The sequence below is a fragment of the Sturnira hondurensis genome, unplaced genomic scaffold, assembly GCF_014824575.4.
Source record: "Sturnira hondurensis isolate 20B ecotype Veracruz unplaced genomic scaffold, ASM1482457v3 Scaffold0005329, whole genome shotgun sequence".
NCBI classification, from domain to species: domain Eukaryota; kingdom Metazoa; phylum Chordata; class Mammalia; order Chiroptera; family Phyllostomidae; genus Sturnira; species Sturnira hondurensis.
In genome coordinates, this window is record NW_028077960.1 from 2901536 (window position 1) to 2920551 (window position 19016).

At 48.0% G+C, this 19016-nt stretch overlaps 1 protein-coding gene across 1 annotated transcript in view; it reads right to left on the bottom strand.

The window, feature by feature from the left end:
- The window catches only part of PML (PML nuclear body scaffold), a 46743-nt gene that overhangs the window by 9884 nt on the left and 17843 nt on the right, over window positions 1-19016 (bottom strand). Inside the window, 5 exon segments of the mRNA XM_037047073.1 lie at window positions 303-352; window positions 1345-1597; window positions 1969-2106; window positions 7487-7557; window positions 9829-10412. Of these exon segments, the coding sequence (XP_036902968.1) occupies window positions 303-352; window positions 1345-1597; window positions 1969-2106; window positions 7487-7557; window positions 9829-10412 (1096 nt within the window).

Here is a 19016-nt window from a genome sequence, read left to right on the forward strand (position 1 = left end):
CCACAAAGGCAATGGCTAGTCCAGAAAATAGAGAGAGCTCTGAAAGGAAGTACTCTATCAGCATTTCAAAAGAGAGTATTCGGTTACTGAAGGCTCCCCACCTGGAGGGAGGGCTGGAGCAGTCCCAGCCCACAGCTGGCATTGGGAAACTGTCTTCTGGACAGACAGCTCAGGACTTACTGCCTCGCTAGAAAATACCCTAGGGGCAAGGCAGGTCTGAAAGTCACCTGCTGTGACTGTGTCCCCTGGGACCTGGAATGGGGGGAGGCATGAGTCCCGGGCCAAACTTCTGGGCCACTCACCGAGTTTTCGACATCTGAGTCATCTGAGCTGATCACCACAATGCGCTCCTCTGAAACGAGGTGGGGGAGGAAGCATCAGGCCCTGCTGGGAATGCCCACTCCTCCCCGCAACCAGCGCTCCCATAGAAACCCTTGCATTCCAGTGGCCTGGGAGGGTGACATGTGGCCTGCAAGAGAGGATGTCAACACTGACCGTGGATGCCTACATGGACTGTCTACTCACACTGGCTTTCCAGGACTGCCTGCCGTGCCACCTGTGAAAACTTCCTTCAGCTGCTGGGCCCGAGGGCAGAATCTGCACCTGGCAGTGCTGCCCGACAAGCGCCAGCTGGTCTGGAACTTTGTGCCATGCTAGAGAAGCTCACTGGTGTGCCCCTGGTTCTCAGCCCTGTGAGCTGAGATGCTCAAGTTAAGAGACCCTATTATCTAGTTAGAACGCTTTGATTTACCCATAGCATTTGTGACTGAGCAATATCAGTTAGGGCTGGTGTGTGAGCAGGGTCAGGGCTCAGGCTGGAGCCTAGAATGAGAACAAACCTGGACTGTCATGAACATTCCAGAATTCTATGGGTTGATCTCAAGTCATGCCCAAGGACTCCCTATCTGGCAATGTCCATAAAAGATGTCTAGGACAAACGAGGTCTTTGAAGAAAAATTTGAGAACTGATGGGTGTGGATTGTACTCAAGTCCTCTCTGGGAGCATGGTAGGCACCCACCAAGCAAACGTTTCCTGGGGAGACCCACGCTGTGCAGAGGCATGGTGCTGGGTTCTGTGAGAGTGTGCTGGGGAAGGAGCCAAGGAAGTGTGGGCTTCAGCCCCTCCTGCTCCCTGCACTGGAATTCTAGCAAAGCTTCCCCTCTCACCACCCAGGCAAACTGTGGGCTCTCCTTGCCCCATCTGGTGGCAGCTGAGAGCAGGACACAGGGAATGCCGTTGGCTTTGGGCTCCCTAAGTGGGATCAGAATGCACAAGAGGGGCCGCACCCAACCCCTGGAGGACAGCATGTAGGCCTCAGCCTCCGTGGCCCCAAACCTCCCTACCTGCCTCTTCAGAGTCACCAGTCTTGTGGTTGCTGTTGAGCAGTAATTCCTCGTTTCCTGTGGTGTGGCTCTTGGGGGTCCCCTCCTGGGCAGGTGGTGAGACTGCCTTGGAGGTGCTGGGCCTGGGCTGCTCGGGGGAGCTCTGGGCCGACCTGGCCTCCTTCTCTTCCTCAGACTCCATCTTGATAACCTTCCTGGGGCACTCGGTCTGGCAGGACTTCCTCTTCTGTGGTGTGGCTGTGGTGGAGACCTCCTATGCATAGAGGAGTCACAGCACCAGGTCAGGAGCCTCCATGGGCCCTGAGGTGGTGGGCAGAGACCCCGAACTGCATGGCAGGGGCCGGTGGCCATCCCCTCTGCTCTCCTCCGTGTGGAGCCTGCCTCTCCCCACAGAAGGCCCTCCCAGGCTGCCACGCACATGGGCCCTGCCTACTACCCACTGGCCTCTGCAGGCCTCTGCCTTCCCTGCACTGGCTCCAAGCTTAGAACAAAGGGGAACTTCCTGACAAGGCAGCCAAGGGCAAGGAAGCCCATTTAGATCTGCATTCTCACCCAGCTCCACCTCCTACTGCCTGGTGGGATCTGGGATCTCAGGACGGGAGGCAGGGACTGGGGAGAACTTACCTGCCTGCGGGAGGGGTCTTTGATGGAGTAGGCGTACACTGTCACCGGGTGTGCCCGGGACACTGACTGTACCACGGCTACAGGCTGAGCGTCAGCCAGCCCCAGGGTCTGCACCTGAGTGATCTGTGGCCCCTCTGGCTGCAAAGTCAGAAAAGGAGAATCGGAAATGACTGGGCAGGAAGATAAGGGCTGGGAGCCCAGGCCTGGGGTCAGCCCAATCCCCAGGGCCTCACTCAGTCACTGTTACAAGCTTCTGGGTCCAAAGCTCAGAGTTCTTAGGGACCAGGCATCTTCCCCACACCCCAGCGGCTTCACCTCATGGCCCCGAGGTGCTGGCACCCTGGAACCACTGCCCAACAACTCCTCAGGGCTTGCCCAGCGTCTAGCCTGCGCAGCTCCAAGGACAAGTGCCCGCAGCTGTCAGGACCAACTCTTCTACAGCAGTGAGGCTGTGACCAGAAGGACACCCTTCCACTGAGCTGCAGCTGGCCTCCCTGTGGCCTTCACTCTGCCTGGGTCACAATGGCCATTAGGCACCTTAGACAAATCACTTAAAACTCCCGGGGCCTCTCAGTCCCTCTCTATACGTGGAAACAATCACGTTGTCTAACTCACAGGGCAGCGTGGATGAGGTACAGTACTAGGTGCAATGCCAGGGAGAGCACCTGGCACTTAGCACCTGACGGCGATGACAGTGTTTTCATTATTGCTCTGCGCCAGGCACAGTGCCGAGTGCTTCACGGACCCATCCCAGAATGAAGCAGGAACAGTTCTCCCAAAAGTTAGAGAATTTTCACGTGATTCAACAATTCTACTCCTAAGTCTGTGCCCAAAGGAACAGAAAACAAGATGTTCAAACTAAAACTTGCACATGAGTTTTCACAGCAACACGGTTCACAACAGCCAAAAAACGTCTAGCAGTAAAATGTGCGGACCCCCCCAGGGGAGTATTACTCAGCCATAAAAAGGACTGACATTCTGATACACACACATGGATGAACCTTGAACACATGAGGCTGAGTGAAACAAGCTGGCCATGCCCTGGCCTGAGGCCCAGTTGGTTGGAGCGTCATCCCTACACCGAGGGGTTGTGGGTCTGATTCCCAGTCAGGGGCGCGTACAGGGAGGCGGCTGATCAATGCTTCTCTCACATTGCTGTTTCTCTCCCTCTCTCTCCCCCACTTCCTCTCTCTCTAAAATCAATAAACATATCCTTGGGTGAGGATTTAAAAAAAGCAAACCAAAACCAAAACAACAACAGAAAAAGCCGGCCACAAAAATGCATACTGTGTGTTTCCATTTATGTGAAATAATCCAGAATAACTAGATGCAGAGACAGACAGCAGTCTGGGGGCTGCCAGGGGGTGAGGGTGGGCATGAAGGAGAGTGAATGCTTCGTGGGTGCAGGGTTGGTTTCCTCTGGGGGTAATGGAAATATTCCAAACTGGATAGGTGGGAGGGTTGTATGAGACTGTGAGGATGTCAAATGTCACTGACTTTTACATTGTAAAATCGTTAAAATAGTGAGTTTTCTTACATGAACTTTACCACAAAAAGAAATTGTAGTAAGAAAAAAAAATACCATCTTGATTATTGACAATCTACAGAGTAGGAAACTGAAGCCCGAGAGGCAAAGTGGTGTCCTAAGGTCACGTACCTAGGGGTTGAGGCGTGTTCTGAAATGGAAGGTCCCCCCCACCTGGGTCTGCAGCTCGCTTTTCTTGTCACTGCCTCCCATACGTCCCTCCCTATTGTCACTGCCTCCCGTACGTCCCTCCCTGTTGTGTGAAACTGAACAGCCTGCTGGAGCACTTGCTGAAAATGAGTAATATGGGAAGTGCTCCTTCAAAAGGGGAGGCCCGCCTGCTGCTCCCAATCTGACCCCTTGGCACCTCAGCGGATGACCACTACTCAGGAGCCTGCAATGTGTCCACACGGTGAGGGACGGGCATTCCAGCACAGCAGAGGGCCCTTCGTCAGGCAGAGCTGCACGGGGACAGCCAGGGGACCCACTGTGAGATGACCAGGCCAGGGATCCGCTGTCCTTATCAGGACAAGATCTGCCCCTCCATGTGGGGAAAGCCTCGGTCAGGCCCGCCCTCAGAGGAGACCCCAGGGGTGACCTGGCCACGCCTGGGCTGGGGTAAGCAGGGAAGGCCCAGCATGACAGGGCTGTGTGCGGCGCCAGACCGAGCCAGGCAGGGCTCCTTCTGGGTTCAGTGTTCCGAGCTGGGCTGTGGGCTCCTCCACAGTCTGCCGTAATGGACTGATTTCCTTCTTTCCTCCTGGTTTCCCAGGTTTCTTTTGCTCAACATCTTTATAAAAAGGGAAGAGAGCTGTCTTGGGATCAGAGAATGAGCCTGTCTGGGGGAAGGAGAGAGAATGAAAACTCTCTGACTCAGGACAGCGCAGCCCCACTGAGCGCTCCACACCAGTGGTTTTCATATTGCACACACTGGACCTGTTAGTGCTGGAGAGCAACCAAGTGTGTCATGACCTGCGTTTTTATGTTATAGAGAACAGAACACATTAGGGTGATCCCATGTAATAAGTATAATTTGTTCTGCAAAACTGCTATTTTAGCTAGAGGCATGTGTGTGTCCACAGGGCATGGACTAGATGTAAATACTTTTTTTTACAATGAGTGGTGGACAAAAAAGTTTAAACAACCTATTTTAAAAAAGTATGGGTGAAGCCCTGGCTGGTGTAGCTCAGTGGATTGAGCACGGGCCTTTGAATCACATGATCGAGGTTCGATTCCCAGTCAGGGCACATGCCTGGGTTGCAGGCCAGCTCCCAGCAGGGGCCAGTTCCCAGCAGGGGACTCACGAGAGGCAACCATACATTGATGTTTCTCTCCTTCTCTCCTTCCCTTCCCCTCTAAAGATAGATAAATAAAATCTTTAAAAAAAAGTATGGGTGAGAATGTGGAAAAAAACTGGAAACCTTGTGTTCTCTTTGTAAGGATGTAGAATGGTCCGGCCACTGTGGAAAACTGGAGGGCAGTTCCTCAACAAATTAAAAATAGAATCACCATATACTCCAGCAATTCCACCTATAGGTAAATTTTATGTTGCATGTATTTTATCACCATTAAAATTTATTTTCAGTTGAAAAGCTCCTGCTCTATTCTTTCCCATCTGGCTCTGCGGCTGCGGGTGCGTGGAAGACCCCTTTGGGGGCAATGAGCTCCCCGCAAACAGGGCTTGGTTCGTTCCTCTGCTTCTCCGCCCTGCCTGACATCCACCCCCAATGTTAATGGGGCTGGGGGCACGCGGAGGCCTTGTAAAGGAAAAATACCATGATGGCTGATTTATAGTTGTTTTATAGCTTTAAATTTTTTTTCATTAAAGTATTGAAACATTATTCTACGAGGAACAAAGGAGGGAACATCTCCAAGCTTCCCCCACGTCCACAGCAGTCCTGGTGGAGCCCGTGGGCATGTTTCATTCTCTCCACCTGAGTGCACGGTTGTAATGAAAGTTAACTGACGGTTTCACCTGGGATGAGTGTTGGTCCCAGAAGCCCAGCTCCTGCCTTCTAAGGCAGGGACATGGGTCCAGGAGTTGCCTTCCTCCGGGCTGATGGACTTGGCTCTCCTGGGGCAGCCAGCCCATGCCTGCTCACTAGAGCTGCCACATCTGTCCTTTGCACTCAGAGTGTTACCCACTTCCTTGCCCCAGCTCCACCACCACCTGCCCAACCCCCACTCCCAGCCTGTTACTTAAACACCACAAGAGGCTCTGCAAAAAAAGCATCCTTCTGATACTCCAATTTCAAACAACTTAGTAGTGGGCAGTGAGAGGTTACCTCTAGATAAGTCCCAGCAAAAGACCTAAACCTTACACAGACCGCATGGGCCCTCTTGCTGTTCATCAACCAACAACTGGCACCCAGACAACAGCTGAGACCTGCAGACCCGGGGCACTTTCCATTACTATTCATATGATTTCTTTGGGGACAATTTTCATTCTACTACTGCATGTGATACGAAACAACCTAAATGTGCATCGACTGAGAATTGGCTAAATAAAGCGCACTGTAATCACTCAACAGACCACTACACAGATGCAAAAAGGCCCCAGGAAGGAATATTTATTGGGTGAAAAGCCAAAATTATGAATATGTGGTACCACACTACCTAAATGCAAAAGAGCAAGAAAAAGCAAATATCTATAATTGTATTTAATTGTAATTGCATAAAGAAATTCTAGAAGGATATGTAATAAGTTAATAGATAGGTGTGTGGGCATGAGAACTGACAGATGAGGGGTCAAGATGAGAATGAGCATTTATCTCTATGTTTTTATTTCTAATCATATGATTATATTACCAATCCAAAAATCAAAAGGTCACTTTTTAACTTTTGAAGCTAGGTATATGGGGATGCGACACCTCACCCAGAAGTTGGCTTCTAGTCTGGTCCCCTGCTCACCAGGTAGCCTCGGGTGAAGCCACACCCTCTCTCTGGACCTTAGCTTCATCCTCTGTAAAGGATGACTCCGTGCTCTCTCCGAGCTCTGAAACTCTCAGATCCAGAATACTACCTCCTCCAGGAAGCCTTTCCTGGTTCCTCAGCCATCAGCAATCTCCCATTCCTATGGGCTATGCCCCAGCAAAGCTAGGAAGGCTTGCCACCCTGACTAGACTACCCGCCATCAGAAAACCTCCTTTCCATGGATGTCTGATCATTTCCGGGCCTGGATCCTGGACAGGCAGACACATGCAAACCTGGATGAGCGGGATGGGAAGGAGACCAGATGCCTGGTTCCAGAAAGAACTGAAGAAGCTGACCCTGGTGGGGAGTGCCATGCACACAAGCTCCTATGAGGGCAAGTCAAAGGCGTGCCATTGCATTTCTACCCGGGGAAACACTAAGTCAGAGGGGTCCAGAGATGGGAGTGGCTGCCTCTGAGAATGAATGAGCTTCCTGTCCTTGGAGGTACATGGATGGAAGCAGAACTGCAGTGGGTCAGGGGCACTGCAGAGGGAATGCCAACACCATTCCAACCCTGAGAAACTCTGGTTCTTGGATATATGCCGGCCCTGAAATCACACCGATAGAACCCAGGCTTCTGAGTGGACGTCTGACTCCTGGCCCCATTCTCCATTCCTCTCCAAGAACCATGTGTGAGGGAAGAAGAGGGAAAGGTCCACATGTTGATCCCAGGTAAAGTCTCCAACATCTGGGGTGAGGTCACCAGGGGCACCTATCAGTGACCACCTCCTTCACCTCCTGTCCATCCCCAGGTCTAACTGCTCCTGAATCCACCAAGAGCTCTTGTCCCATCAAGAGCTACTGTGGCACATAGGAACCCAGAGCAAGCCGACCCCTTCTTCCCTCTCACTGGAAGCTCCAGTCCAGTCACTTGCTATCCATTGCTCAGGCACTCTCTACTCTACTGCCTACATACACAGGACAGCAAGACTCAGTTTCCCTTCTGACACAGGGGGACTCCCAACCTGCCTGACCTGCTGGATTGTACCACTTCCCCATCAGCCCTCAAACCCATCTCACCAGATTAACGTCAACAGGCTTCCTGGGAGTGCTGGTAGCCTCTGGGCAGACTCTCCTGGGGACAGCTGCATCTGGAGAACACAGAGAAAGTCGTAAGCAGGTCAGGGACATCCCTGGCAAGAGGTGCCCTGGCCTGGGACAGTGGCAGAGGGAAAGAGGGAATGTCCCTGTTGCTTTTCCTAGAGATTGGTTCCCCAGGGCCTCTCCCAGCACTGGAGCGGCTCCAGGGAGGGGCTGGCAGTTGGAAGAAGAGCTCCCTGATGGCAGTGGCGTGGCCCCAACCAGAAGCGAGAAAGGGGTGGGGCATCATGGAGCAGGAGCCTTTGGCCCCGCACAACAAGCGCACCTCTCTCCACCTCTGGGCCAACACCACAGCGAAGTGTGAACCATGCTAAAGTGTGTTACTGCTCACTGACTTCTCTGCACACAGTGAGAACTCCATGATACTCTTCTGACCCACGCCTGGTTTGTATTAAGCCTAGCATAACTCTTTCATGCTTTAGATTAAAACATGTAACTCCTTTCTTTGCCACTGTCCAGTTCCAACACCAAAAGCAAGCTGTTTAAAAGTCTGTGGGGTCATTTCCTGTATATGGGGTAACATTTTACTGCCTAGGTAGAGGAGGGACAAGTCCATGCCCACTCTAGGACTATACTTTAATGAACTTATGTCCATCAGCTCCAAGGGCAGGAGAGAGGAGTCCTCTACCACTGGCACCTGCCTTGGTCTCCCTCCTCCTCTTCACGCCAGCTGTCTAGAGCCCAGATTCCAGCCTAGAGGTTCCATCAAAAAGTCATCAAAGCCTCCTCACCCTGGAGGTTGTCTTGTGTACCCCCACCCCTCCAAAGTCTTTTTAGTGCCCTTGGCGTTTCCAGCTCCATGGAGCTGCTACAACTCCTGGGTTTGGACTGCAGAGCCAAGCACTGTCTCTTTCTCCAGCTATGCGATGGGCCCCCACTTTGCCTTCCAGTTGGAGTGGATAACTTGAGGTGAAAGACTGGAGGGTGGTTTCCCACTTCCCAAGTGCTCAATACCAGGCAAGGCCCACAAGGTGGCAGGTGGTTCACATGGCAGGCCACTCTGGGGACAAAGGATCTTCTTCACTGGGCCACTGTATCCTTCTGGGGTAGCACCCAAGCACCCCAGGGGGTTTTGTCAGCCCCATTCTGTACTAACTTCATTTTCTAGTTCGCTTTTCTGTTGCTAAACATAGGTGGCTTAAGAGAACTTCCTGGAGTCGTTGGTTCTTCTGGGGCTAAAATGGCATCGGTCTAGTTCTCAGCTTTGTAGTTCCTTAACTTCCCCAAGGGTCACAAGATCACAGCTAATCCACAGGGTCTTGTAAATTATTGGGTTGGCCAAAAAGTACACTTAGTTTTGTTTTTTTTTTTCTTCAAAAGACGCATTTTTCATTTTCACCAGTAACTTTATTGATCTGGATATTTTGAGCATGTTGGCTACCTCCCGCTATTGACTTCTAGTGGGTAGAGGCCAGGGTGCTGCTAAACCTTTTTCCATGCATAAAATAGCCCTGGAGCACCCCTAGCTGGTGTAGCTTAGTGGATTGAGCGCGGGCCTGCGAACCAGAGGATCACAGTTCAATTCCCAGTCAGGGCACATGTCTGGGTTGCAGGCTGGTTCCCTGCAGGCCAACTCCCAGCAGGGGATGCACGAAAGGCAACCATACATTGATGTTTCTCTCCCTCTCTCCTTCCCCTCTAAAGATAAATAAATAAAATCTTTAAAAAAAGCCCCAGAGCAAAGGATCATTTGGTCAAGAAACTTCATAACCCACTTTTTTTTTGACAAGTCTGATCAATCACAGCATCTTCTCCATACACTGCACAAATCTTTGTGTGTTTCAGTTGTTTTTACTTTTTGTGAAATAATAAAGCATAACATGCCAAAAATGTTGCATATTTTCTTCGATCTTCAATATTAAAATTGCTACACAAAAATTCACAGATTTCTATTTTCTGTTAAATGCACACTGATATGACAACTGTTACAATACTATCTAACAAAATTGTTTCAAATGCAGTTAATGATGAGGAAGCACTACTAGAGCCATCATACAGAAAACAACAAACGCACTTTTTGGCCAGCCCAAAAGTAAAACGTGACCCCTCTAGGTGGCTGCAGCCCCATGTCAAGGCCTCCTTTCCCCCTTATCCTGCACATATTGGAACCTATGATGTGATCACACCAAAGAGACAATTTTAAAGCTCCGTTTCCTTTTTCTGTCATAATGGAATGGTATTTTCTCCCCCACCTCCGTCAGAGAACTGCAGCAAGGCACAACTCTTAAATGGCGAACAGACCATACATACGGGTTGCTTACCTGTGCCCTGGGTGATGCGAGAGACAAGGTCCTGCAGGCGCACCTTGAATTCGTTGAAGCTGTCGGCGCGCACTGTAGCATTCAGGCTCTGGGGCTCCTCCCTCTGCAGCGCGTCGAGTGCCTTGCGAAGGAAACCATGCATGTCCAGTACCTCCTGGTCCGAGGCATAGCGCTTCATCCTCTGCACCAGCACGCTGCCTGTGCGGATGCGCTGCAGTACGGCGTCCAGACGGCTCACCTGGCCCGCAATCTTCCCGGACTCACGCTGGTACCGCATGTTCACCGCTTCCAGCAGCTTGCTCTCCTGCGCTAACACGTGTTCTACTAGCTGACGCACACCTGCGCGGATTACCTCCTCTGCGTCAGTGCGCATGCTCTCCAGCTGGCTGAGGGCCGAACGCATCTGCTCCAGCGCCGAGTCAAAGGAATGGTCCTGCTTCTGCAACATTTGGGTCATGGAGCCCAGCTCTTCCTGCCTCTGGTGGATCTCCTCAGTGATGTCACACTTGAGGTTGCCGTGGCTGCTGCTATCCAGGAGGGCACAGGAGCAGCACAGTGGCTTGGCGCAGCCTTGGCAGTAGATGCTGCAGACATACAAGTCAGGCCTGAGTTAGGGTCCTCTTGCCTTTTCCCCTTTACGTTTGTATTAACATCCTCTTAAAAAATTATAAAACTTTGATTCATGGTACGTGTCTAGGTTTGTGCTTTCCCCAGTTCAGTGTTTGTCATTATGGTGATAGCATCCGAACTACCAGTAAATCATTAGAATATTAAAAAGTTACTGAAGAAACAATGGCTACCCTCCAGCCATCAAACACTGCAAAGATTTTTTTTTTTTAAATCAGTGGTCTCTTCCCACCACTTCTGAATTTCCTTTCTCCACATCTGCGGTAACCCGGTGACCATCCTTCTTCCACACCCCTCTCCACGCAAAGCTCCCTCCACAGACACCCAGACTAGGCAGTTGCTTAAAGGATCCTAAGGACTTGGTACACTTCATCCCACTTCGTCCTTGCTAGAGCTGGTGAGGGGTGAGTGGCCGTTATCCTCATTTCACAGAAGAAGAACGGAGACCTTCAGAGGTTTAAAAATTGGCTCCAATAAATATAGCAAATTGGTGGTTGATGCTTGTACTTTAAAAAACGAGATCATGCTATACCATTACTTTGTAAGCCTCCTCTAATTTAACTTTCATTCAGGACATTGTCATACGCCTTTTAAGTGTGGAGCTAATGTATTTTCTCTAATAGCTCATTGTATTACACATGGACCACAGCCGATCCAGGCCTTCTCCTGTTGATAGACGTTACCGTGATTCCCTGTTTATGCAATTTTTCTCTTTCTTCCTCTTTCTGTTTCTTTTTTGGCCAATAGGGACAATGCTTTATGTAGCCAAATGCATGGATGCTTTTGCTTCTATGAAATAGATTGCAAAAAGTAAAGTATTGCCAGATCAAAGAATGCGTACCTTTGTACGTAACAGACTTCAGCTAACAATTTCATAGCATTTACTGTATGTCGGACTCTATCATACACATGGGAAATATTAACTCATCTAATCCTCCCCCAAAGCCTATGGAGCAGCAGCTCTTATGCCCATTTTGAGGATGGGGACACTGGACTTCTGGCCAAGATGGAGATCCGTAGGTGGAAACACTGTGCCTCCTCGCACAACCAAATTTAAGGGCAACAAAGATTTAGAAACAAAAACATAACCAAAACAGACAGAAAATTGAACTGTACTGAAGTCCGACAACAGCGAACCATTCATCCAGACTGGTAGGAAGGACAGAGTTGGCGGATGAGGGAGAGCTGTTGTGGCAGGAAAAAGCGGTGGTTACCGGACCCAGTGGGCGGGGGATGAAAACCCAGCGACGCTCGCAAGGCGGCTGGCTGACCGCAGACACACATTCACGCACAGATAAACCAGGTAGGTTTAAAAACGGTCAGTGAGACAGACCTCGCAACCCAGGGCCCCAGTGACGGGAAATAGAGCCTAAAAGAACTGATCGGAAAAACTTTCGGGGGTTGAGGTGGCAGGAGAGGCTCGCAGCCTCACAGGAGAGTTCATTGGAGAGAGCCACAGGGTCCTAGAATGTATATAAGCCCACACACCTAGGAACCAGCACAAGAAGGGCCCAATTTGCTTGTGGGAAGTGGCAAAGGGGACCGAAATCCGAGAGAGAGCTGAACAAACCCCCGTTGCTCCCTCTCTAATCCCTCCCCCAGTCACAACTCAGCAACTGGGTAGACCTGCCCTGGTGAACACATAAACCTCCACCCCTCATACACAACAGGTGTGACCAGACCAAAACATTATGGCTCAAGCAGTAGAACAAATCAAAGCCCCAGAGCCAATACTTCTAAGTGACAAAGAGATAGCCAACCTATAGGATGCATAGTTCAAAACACTGGTGATCAGGATGCTCACAGAACTGGTTAATTTTAGTTACAAATTAGATGAGAAAATGAAGACTACACTAAGTGAAATGAAGTAAAGTGCACAGGGAACTAATAGTGATGGAAACAAAACTGGGACTCAAATCAATGGTGTGGACCAGATGGAAGAAAGAAACAACCAACCAGAAAAGAATGAAGATTCAAAACAAGTTGAATCTGAGGAGAGGCTTAGGAATCTCCAGGACATCTTTAAACATTCCAACATCTGCATTATAGGGGTACCAGGGGGAGAAGAGGAACAGCAACAAGTGGAAAAGTTTTTGAACAAATAATAAAGGAGAACTTCCTCAATCTGGCAAAGGAAATAGACTTCCAGGAAGTCCAGGAAGCTCAGAGAGTCCCAAAGAAGGTGGACCCAAGGAGGAACACACCAAGGCACATCATAATTACATTAGCCAAGATTAAAATGAAGGTGAGAACTTTAGAAGCAGCAAGAGATAAGGGGACAGTCACCTACAAAGGTGTTCCCATCAGACTGTCAGCTGATTTCTCAAAAGAGACCTTACAGGCAAGAAGGGGCTGGAAAGAAGTATTCCAAGTCATGAAATCCAAAGACCTATATCCAAGATTGCTCTATCCAGCAAAGCTGTCATTTAGCATGGAAGGGCAGATAAAGTGCTTCTCAGATAAGGTCAAGTTCAAAGAGTTCATCAACACTAAGCCCTTATCATATGAAATATTAAAGGGACTTATCTAAGAAAAAGAAGATAAAATATTAACAGTGAAAGGACAGCAAACACACAGTTACTAACAACCACACCTAAAACAAAAGCAAACTAAGCAGACAGCTAGATCAGGAGCGGAGCCACAGAAACGGAGATCATGTGGAGGGTTAGCAACAGGGGAGTGGGAGGAGGAGACGGGGGAGAAGGTACAGAGAATAAGTAGCATAGTTGGTAGGTAGAAAATAGACAGGGGGGAGGGCAAGAGTAGTGTGGGAAATATAGAATCTAAAGAACTTGTGACACATGGACATGAACTAAAAGGCGACAATGTGAGGAGGCGGTATGCAGGGGGGAGGGTAATGAAAGGGGAAATGGGACAACTGTAATGGCATAATCAATAAAATATATTTTTTAAAAAAGGATGGGGAAACTGAACAAGAGGTAAAACAACTTGTCCAAGGTCACACAATTAGTAAGTGTTAAGAGTCCAGATGCAAACTGGAGTAGGCAGAATAACGGCCCCCAGGCATGTACTTATTCCCAGAACCTGTGAATATCTCAGCTTATTAATACAGGGCATAAAGGGTTTTATCAGAGTGATTACATGAAGGATTTTCTAAAATATATTTTATTGATTATGCTATTACAGTTGTCCAGTTTCCCCCCCTTCATACGTTAAGGATCTTGAGATGGGGAGACCATCCTGGATCATCTGGACGGACCTAATGAGATCACGGAGGCTCTGCAGAGGAAAGCGGGGAAAGCGAGAGAGTGAAAGAAGGGAGAAGTGATAACGGCATAGAAGTCGAAGTGATGTTGTCCTGCTGGTTTTGAAGATGGCAGGAGGTCACGAACCAAGGAAGGCCAGCAGCCTCTAGAAGCTGGAAAATGCAAGAAAAGCAATTTTCTCCACGAGCCTTTAGAAGAGAAGACAGCCCTGCTGACACCTTGATTTTATCTCAGTGAGACCCAATTCAGACTTCTGATCTCCAGAGCTACACAGTAATGAATGTCTATTGTTTTAAGCCCCTAAGTTTGGGGTGATTCGTTACAGCAGCAAGAGCAAACTAATATAAAAACACAGGCCATCTGGCTCAGAGTCCATGCTCTTAACCACTGCAACGTTGCTTCAAATATTACTAGGAAAAACAGTGTGAGTTACTTTCTCAGAAATATTGTTATAATTTACTCTCACCAACAATGATAATACATCAGCTCGAGTAAGGCCGGGAGAAAGTGGCCTCTCAGCTGACTACTCGAGCTTCAATGACAATGATTAACTTGTCCTGGAACTGCAAGCAGAGAGCCTGAGAGCCAAGCTGACTCGAAAATCAGATGGGAGCATGGGGGTGGGGGGGTGGGGGGTTGGGATGGGAGTAATAGACAGAAAACTGTACTTGAACAATAATTAAATAAATTTAAAAAAAAAGAAAATCAGAGCACTAGACACAGGCTCTCAGCTTTGCTGGCTCTCAACCTTCCCAAGTCACCCGAGAAGTTCAGGTTTCAAGGCTTGATTCTTCTGATCAAGGAGACTTACTCCGGGGTAGCCGAGATCTCGTGGAGGGCTCAGAGAGTGGGAAAAGGGACTGGGGGTTGACACTGGTCCTGAGCATGCAGCTGCTCCAGCCTTTGGGCCTCTGATCTGAGGAACAGAGACCCATTACCTAGAGACAGGGCCAGTGACTACGGTGAGTGGCAGCTGGAACAGAGAAAAGAGCCTGGCAGAGGTGGACCTGCCTCAGCTCCGTGCCCTTGGCAGATCACCTACCCTTGATGCACCTCAGTTTTCTTCTTTGTAAAACTGGGACATGTCCCATCACGTATGGGAGTGCCGTAGAGAGTCACATCAGGGAAGTCCTCTGTGTGACTCTCTTAACAGAGACTATGATTATTATAATTGAATGAAATCCTAGTGCTCACCAACATCACTATTAAGGAGAAAGGCTAAGCAATTATGAAAAGAACTAATAACTTTACAACAGAGGGCAATTAGGCAATATCCATCAAAATCACAAATATAGCCCTGGCTGGAGTGGCTTGGTGGACTGAGCACGGGACTGACAACCAGAAGTCACTGGTTTGATTTCCAGTCAGGGTACATGCCTGGGTTCCGCAGGCCAGCTCCTCAGTTGGGGGTGTGTGAGAGGCAACTGATTTGTGTATCTCTCGCACATCAATGTCTCCCTCTCTTTCTCCCTCCCTTTCCCTTGCTCTAAAAATAAAATCTTTTTAAAAAAACCACAAATGCCCTGGATGGTGTAGCTTAGTGGATTGAGCATGGGCCTGTGAAGCAAAGGGTCGCCAGTTCAATTCCCAGTCAGGGCACATGCCTGGGTTGCAGGCCAGCTCCCCAGTAGGGAACACATGAGAGGCAACCACACGTTGATGTTTCTCTCCCACTCTTTCTCCTTCCCTTCACCTCTCTCTAAAAGTAAATAAATAAAAATAAAAATAAAAATACCCCCCCCCCCCAACAAACGTATTTATTCTTTGACCCAGCAATCTCTCTTCTAGGTACCTATTCTGCTGCTCTATCTGCACATGCAGAAAATGAATCTGCACAATCCAACACAGCCCGTGAGAATAAAAAAATAGAAACAACCTAGTGGTGAATACACAACACAGTGTACAAATGATGCCTTATGGAATTGTGCACCTGAAACCTGCATAGTTTTGTTAACCAGTATCACCCCCAATGAATTCAATAAAACGGGAAAAAAAACCCCTAAGTGTCCATCACTAGCAATGAGTTACATCAATTATGATGTACCCATACAACGAAGGACTAAGAAGCTGTAAACAACGAAGGAAGCTCTTTATATGAAAAAATCTCCATGGCAAAAGGATGATCATTGGAGTACCAGGAGGATTAAATAAAATAATACATATAAAAGGTTAGAACAGTGAATAGCATATGAGTGTTCAATATTTGTATTATGATGTATGTTTTAAGTAAAAAAAATCAAAGTGCCAACATGTATGTCTAGGAGGCTACCTTTTGTGTTAAGAGTAGAGAAATATTTTCAATAAAGAAATCTTTGAAGGACACATAAATAATAATTATGGATAGGGCAGGGCAGACATGGAGGGAAATACTTCACTGTATGCCTTTTAGATTGCTTTCATTTTTGAACATTGTGAATATGTTACCTATTATTCGAAAATAAATTGAGTGACTTTACAGGACATAGAAATAAAGGAAGGAGAACGAGAGCCAGCTGTCACTGTCCCTGCTTTGAATCTCCTGGAAAGGGGCTGAGTCTGAAGTTGGCCTTCCTTCTTTGGAAAAGGCGCTCCAAGCCCGGGAGGGACACAGCTCAGGTGGCCTGGCCGAGGGAGAAGGCTTTCTGGGTGGACCATGGCTTCTGTCCAGTTCTATTTCTAGGCCCCTCTGCCCTGAATGGAGCCTCCCCTGGGAAAGGGGTCACCCTCCACCTCTAGATGGAAGCGGACAATTGGCATTAGGTCTCTTGTGGTTGGTTGGCCTAAATCAAACACCCTGGGTCCGAAAGCCCGCAGCCTTCTGATGTGACTGAGGTATAGATCCCGTGTTGGAATGACCCATTAAGGGATTGTCCTAGGACTAGAAATGACCTTGGCCTAGGATGCTTTCACTCTCACTCAGGGGACACTCACTATATCTACTGTGTTCTTAGCATTTTTGGGGAGCCAGAGGTGAAGTGGGCATCACCCACAGGAGCTCCTTGACAAGAACCCAGACTTAATCAGACAGAATGGAATTGCTCTGGAAAGTAAAATGACAGTTCTTTGCTCCTGGAATACTAAAAAAAAAAATGAACTAGAACACCACAGAATTAATAAGCTGCTCAGCAAAGTGGCTAAATTATCTGAGAATTAGGAGGAGAAAACAACTTAATTCTATCCCAGCAAAGCAAATGAAAAGAAACATGGGGAAAAAATTTCCATGCTCCCATTAACAATAGCAAGTTTTAAAATAAAAAACAAACTGCCCTGGCTAGTGTAGCTCAGTGGATTGAGCGCAGGCCTACAAACAAGATGATCGCGTTTCGATTCCAAGTCAGGGCACATGCCTGGGTTACAGGCCAGTTCCTAGTAGGGGACTCACGAAAGGCAACCATACATTGATATTTCTCTCCTTCCCTTCCCCTCTAAAGATAAATTAAAAAATCTTAAAAACAAACAAACAAAAAAACCCTCGACATAATTCTAATAAGCAATATGAAGGGCTTATATGGAGAAAAGGACAAAAACACCCACTGAGGAAGCCTAAAAAACAGAAAAGTATATTGAGGTCCCAGCTGGAGAGACTAAATATTTTAATGTTACTCTTCTTCAAGTTCATATAAAAGTTTAAAGCAATCAGTCAGATTACAAATGAGATTCTGAAACTTAACCAACTAATTCCAAATTTCACGTGACAAAATAAACAGACCAAGCAGGTAAGACATTTCTGAAAAATCAGTGTAAGGAAGGGGACACATTATAGAGCTCCCATTACTAAGAGTGTGGTGCTAACTAGTCTAAAACTCAAGAGAAAAATAACCAGAACATACCACACAGCCCTGGCATCTACAAGGATGCACATTTTATATAATAAAGAAAGCAGTCCAAACTGGAGATTAGAGGGGTTTTCAGCAATTGGGATCATATAAAATGGTGGGGGGGGGGGTCAGGAATCAAGTTAGAGCTTTGCTTCATATACACTCCAAGATACACTTCTGATGGCTCACAGAGTTAAATATGAAAATATCCCCATAGAGGTACTGCAGTTGACTATCTATTATCATAATGGTAGAGACCATATAATCACAAAAGAAATGAAGAAATCACACAGTCAACAGATGTAATTATCTAATAATTCAAAACTATCTATTTTTTTGGAAGACATTCATGACTTCCTATAATAAGAAAAGGAAATTGACTTCTGGCCAAGATGGAAGTGTAGGTAGACACACTGTGCCTCCTTGCACAACCAAAAAAAGCACGACAAAAATTTAAAAGCAAAAACCTACCAGAACTGACAGAAAACCAAACTGTATGGAAGTCCAATAACCAAGGAGTTAAAGAAGACACATTCATCCAGACCGGTAGGAGGGGCGAAGAGAGGCAGCCGGACAGAGAGGACTCATGGCAAGGTGGCGGCTGGTGGACCCAGTGAGGCGACAGATTGTGGAGTGGGGCGCAGCGCGCAAGGCTGCAGTTGGCCGGCAAGGCTGCAGTGGGTACCTGGCAAGGCAGCGGATTGCGGACAGGGAGGTCCCACATTCAGGTGCAGATAAACCAGGAGAAACAACTGGGGAGCAGGACAGACTGCATAACCCAGGGTCCCAGTGCCAGTGAATAAAACCTTAAACCTCTGACTGAATACACCTGTGGGGTTTGAGGTGCCGGGAGGAACTCCCAGCCTCACAGGAGATTTTGTTGGAGAGACCCACAGGGTCCTAAAGTGTACACAAGTCCACCCACCAAGGAATCAGCACCAGAAGAGCCCAGTTTGCTTGTGGGAAGTGGGGGAAGTGACTGAAATCCGGCAGCAAGTGGAGCAAGTGCCATTTTTCCTTCTTGGACCCCTGCCCCACATAGTGTTACGACCCAGCCACATGGGTTGCCCTGCCCTGGTGAACACCTAAGGCTCCATCTCTCACTACATAACAGGCACATCAAGACAAAAAAAAATTGGCACAAATGAAAGAACAGATCAAAGTCCCAGAAAAAATACAACTAAGCAACAAAGAGATAGCCAACCTATCAGATGCACAGTTCAAAACACTGGTGATCAGGATGCTCACAGAATTGGTTGAATTTGGTTGCAAATTAGATGAAAAGATGAAGGCTATGCTAAGTGAAATAAAGGAAAATGTACGGGAAACCAATAGTGATGGGAAGGAAACTGGGACTCAAATCAATGGTGCAGGCCAGAAGGAAGAAACATCCAACCAGAAAAGAATGAAGAAACAAGAATTCAGGACTTCCGCCAAGATGGAGGCATAGGTGGAAACACTGTGCCTTCTCCCACAACCAAGTTTGAATACAACAAAGGTTTGGAGAAACAAAGACACAACCAAAGGACAGAAAATT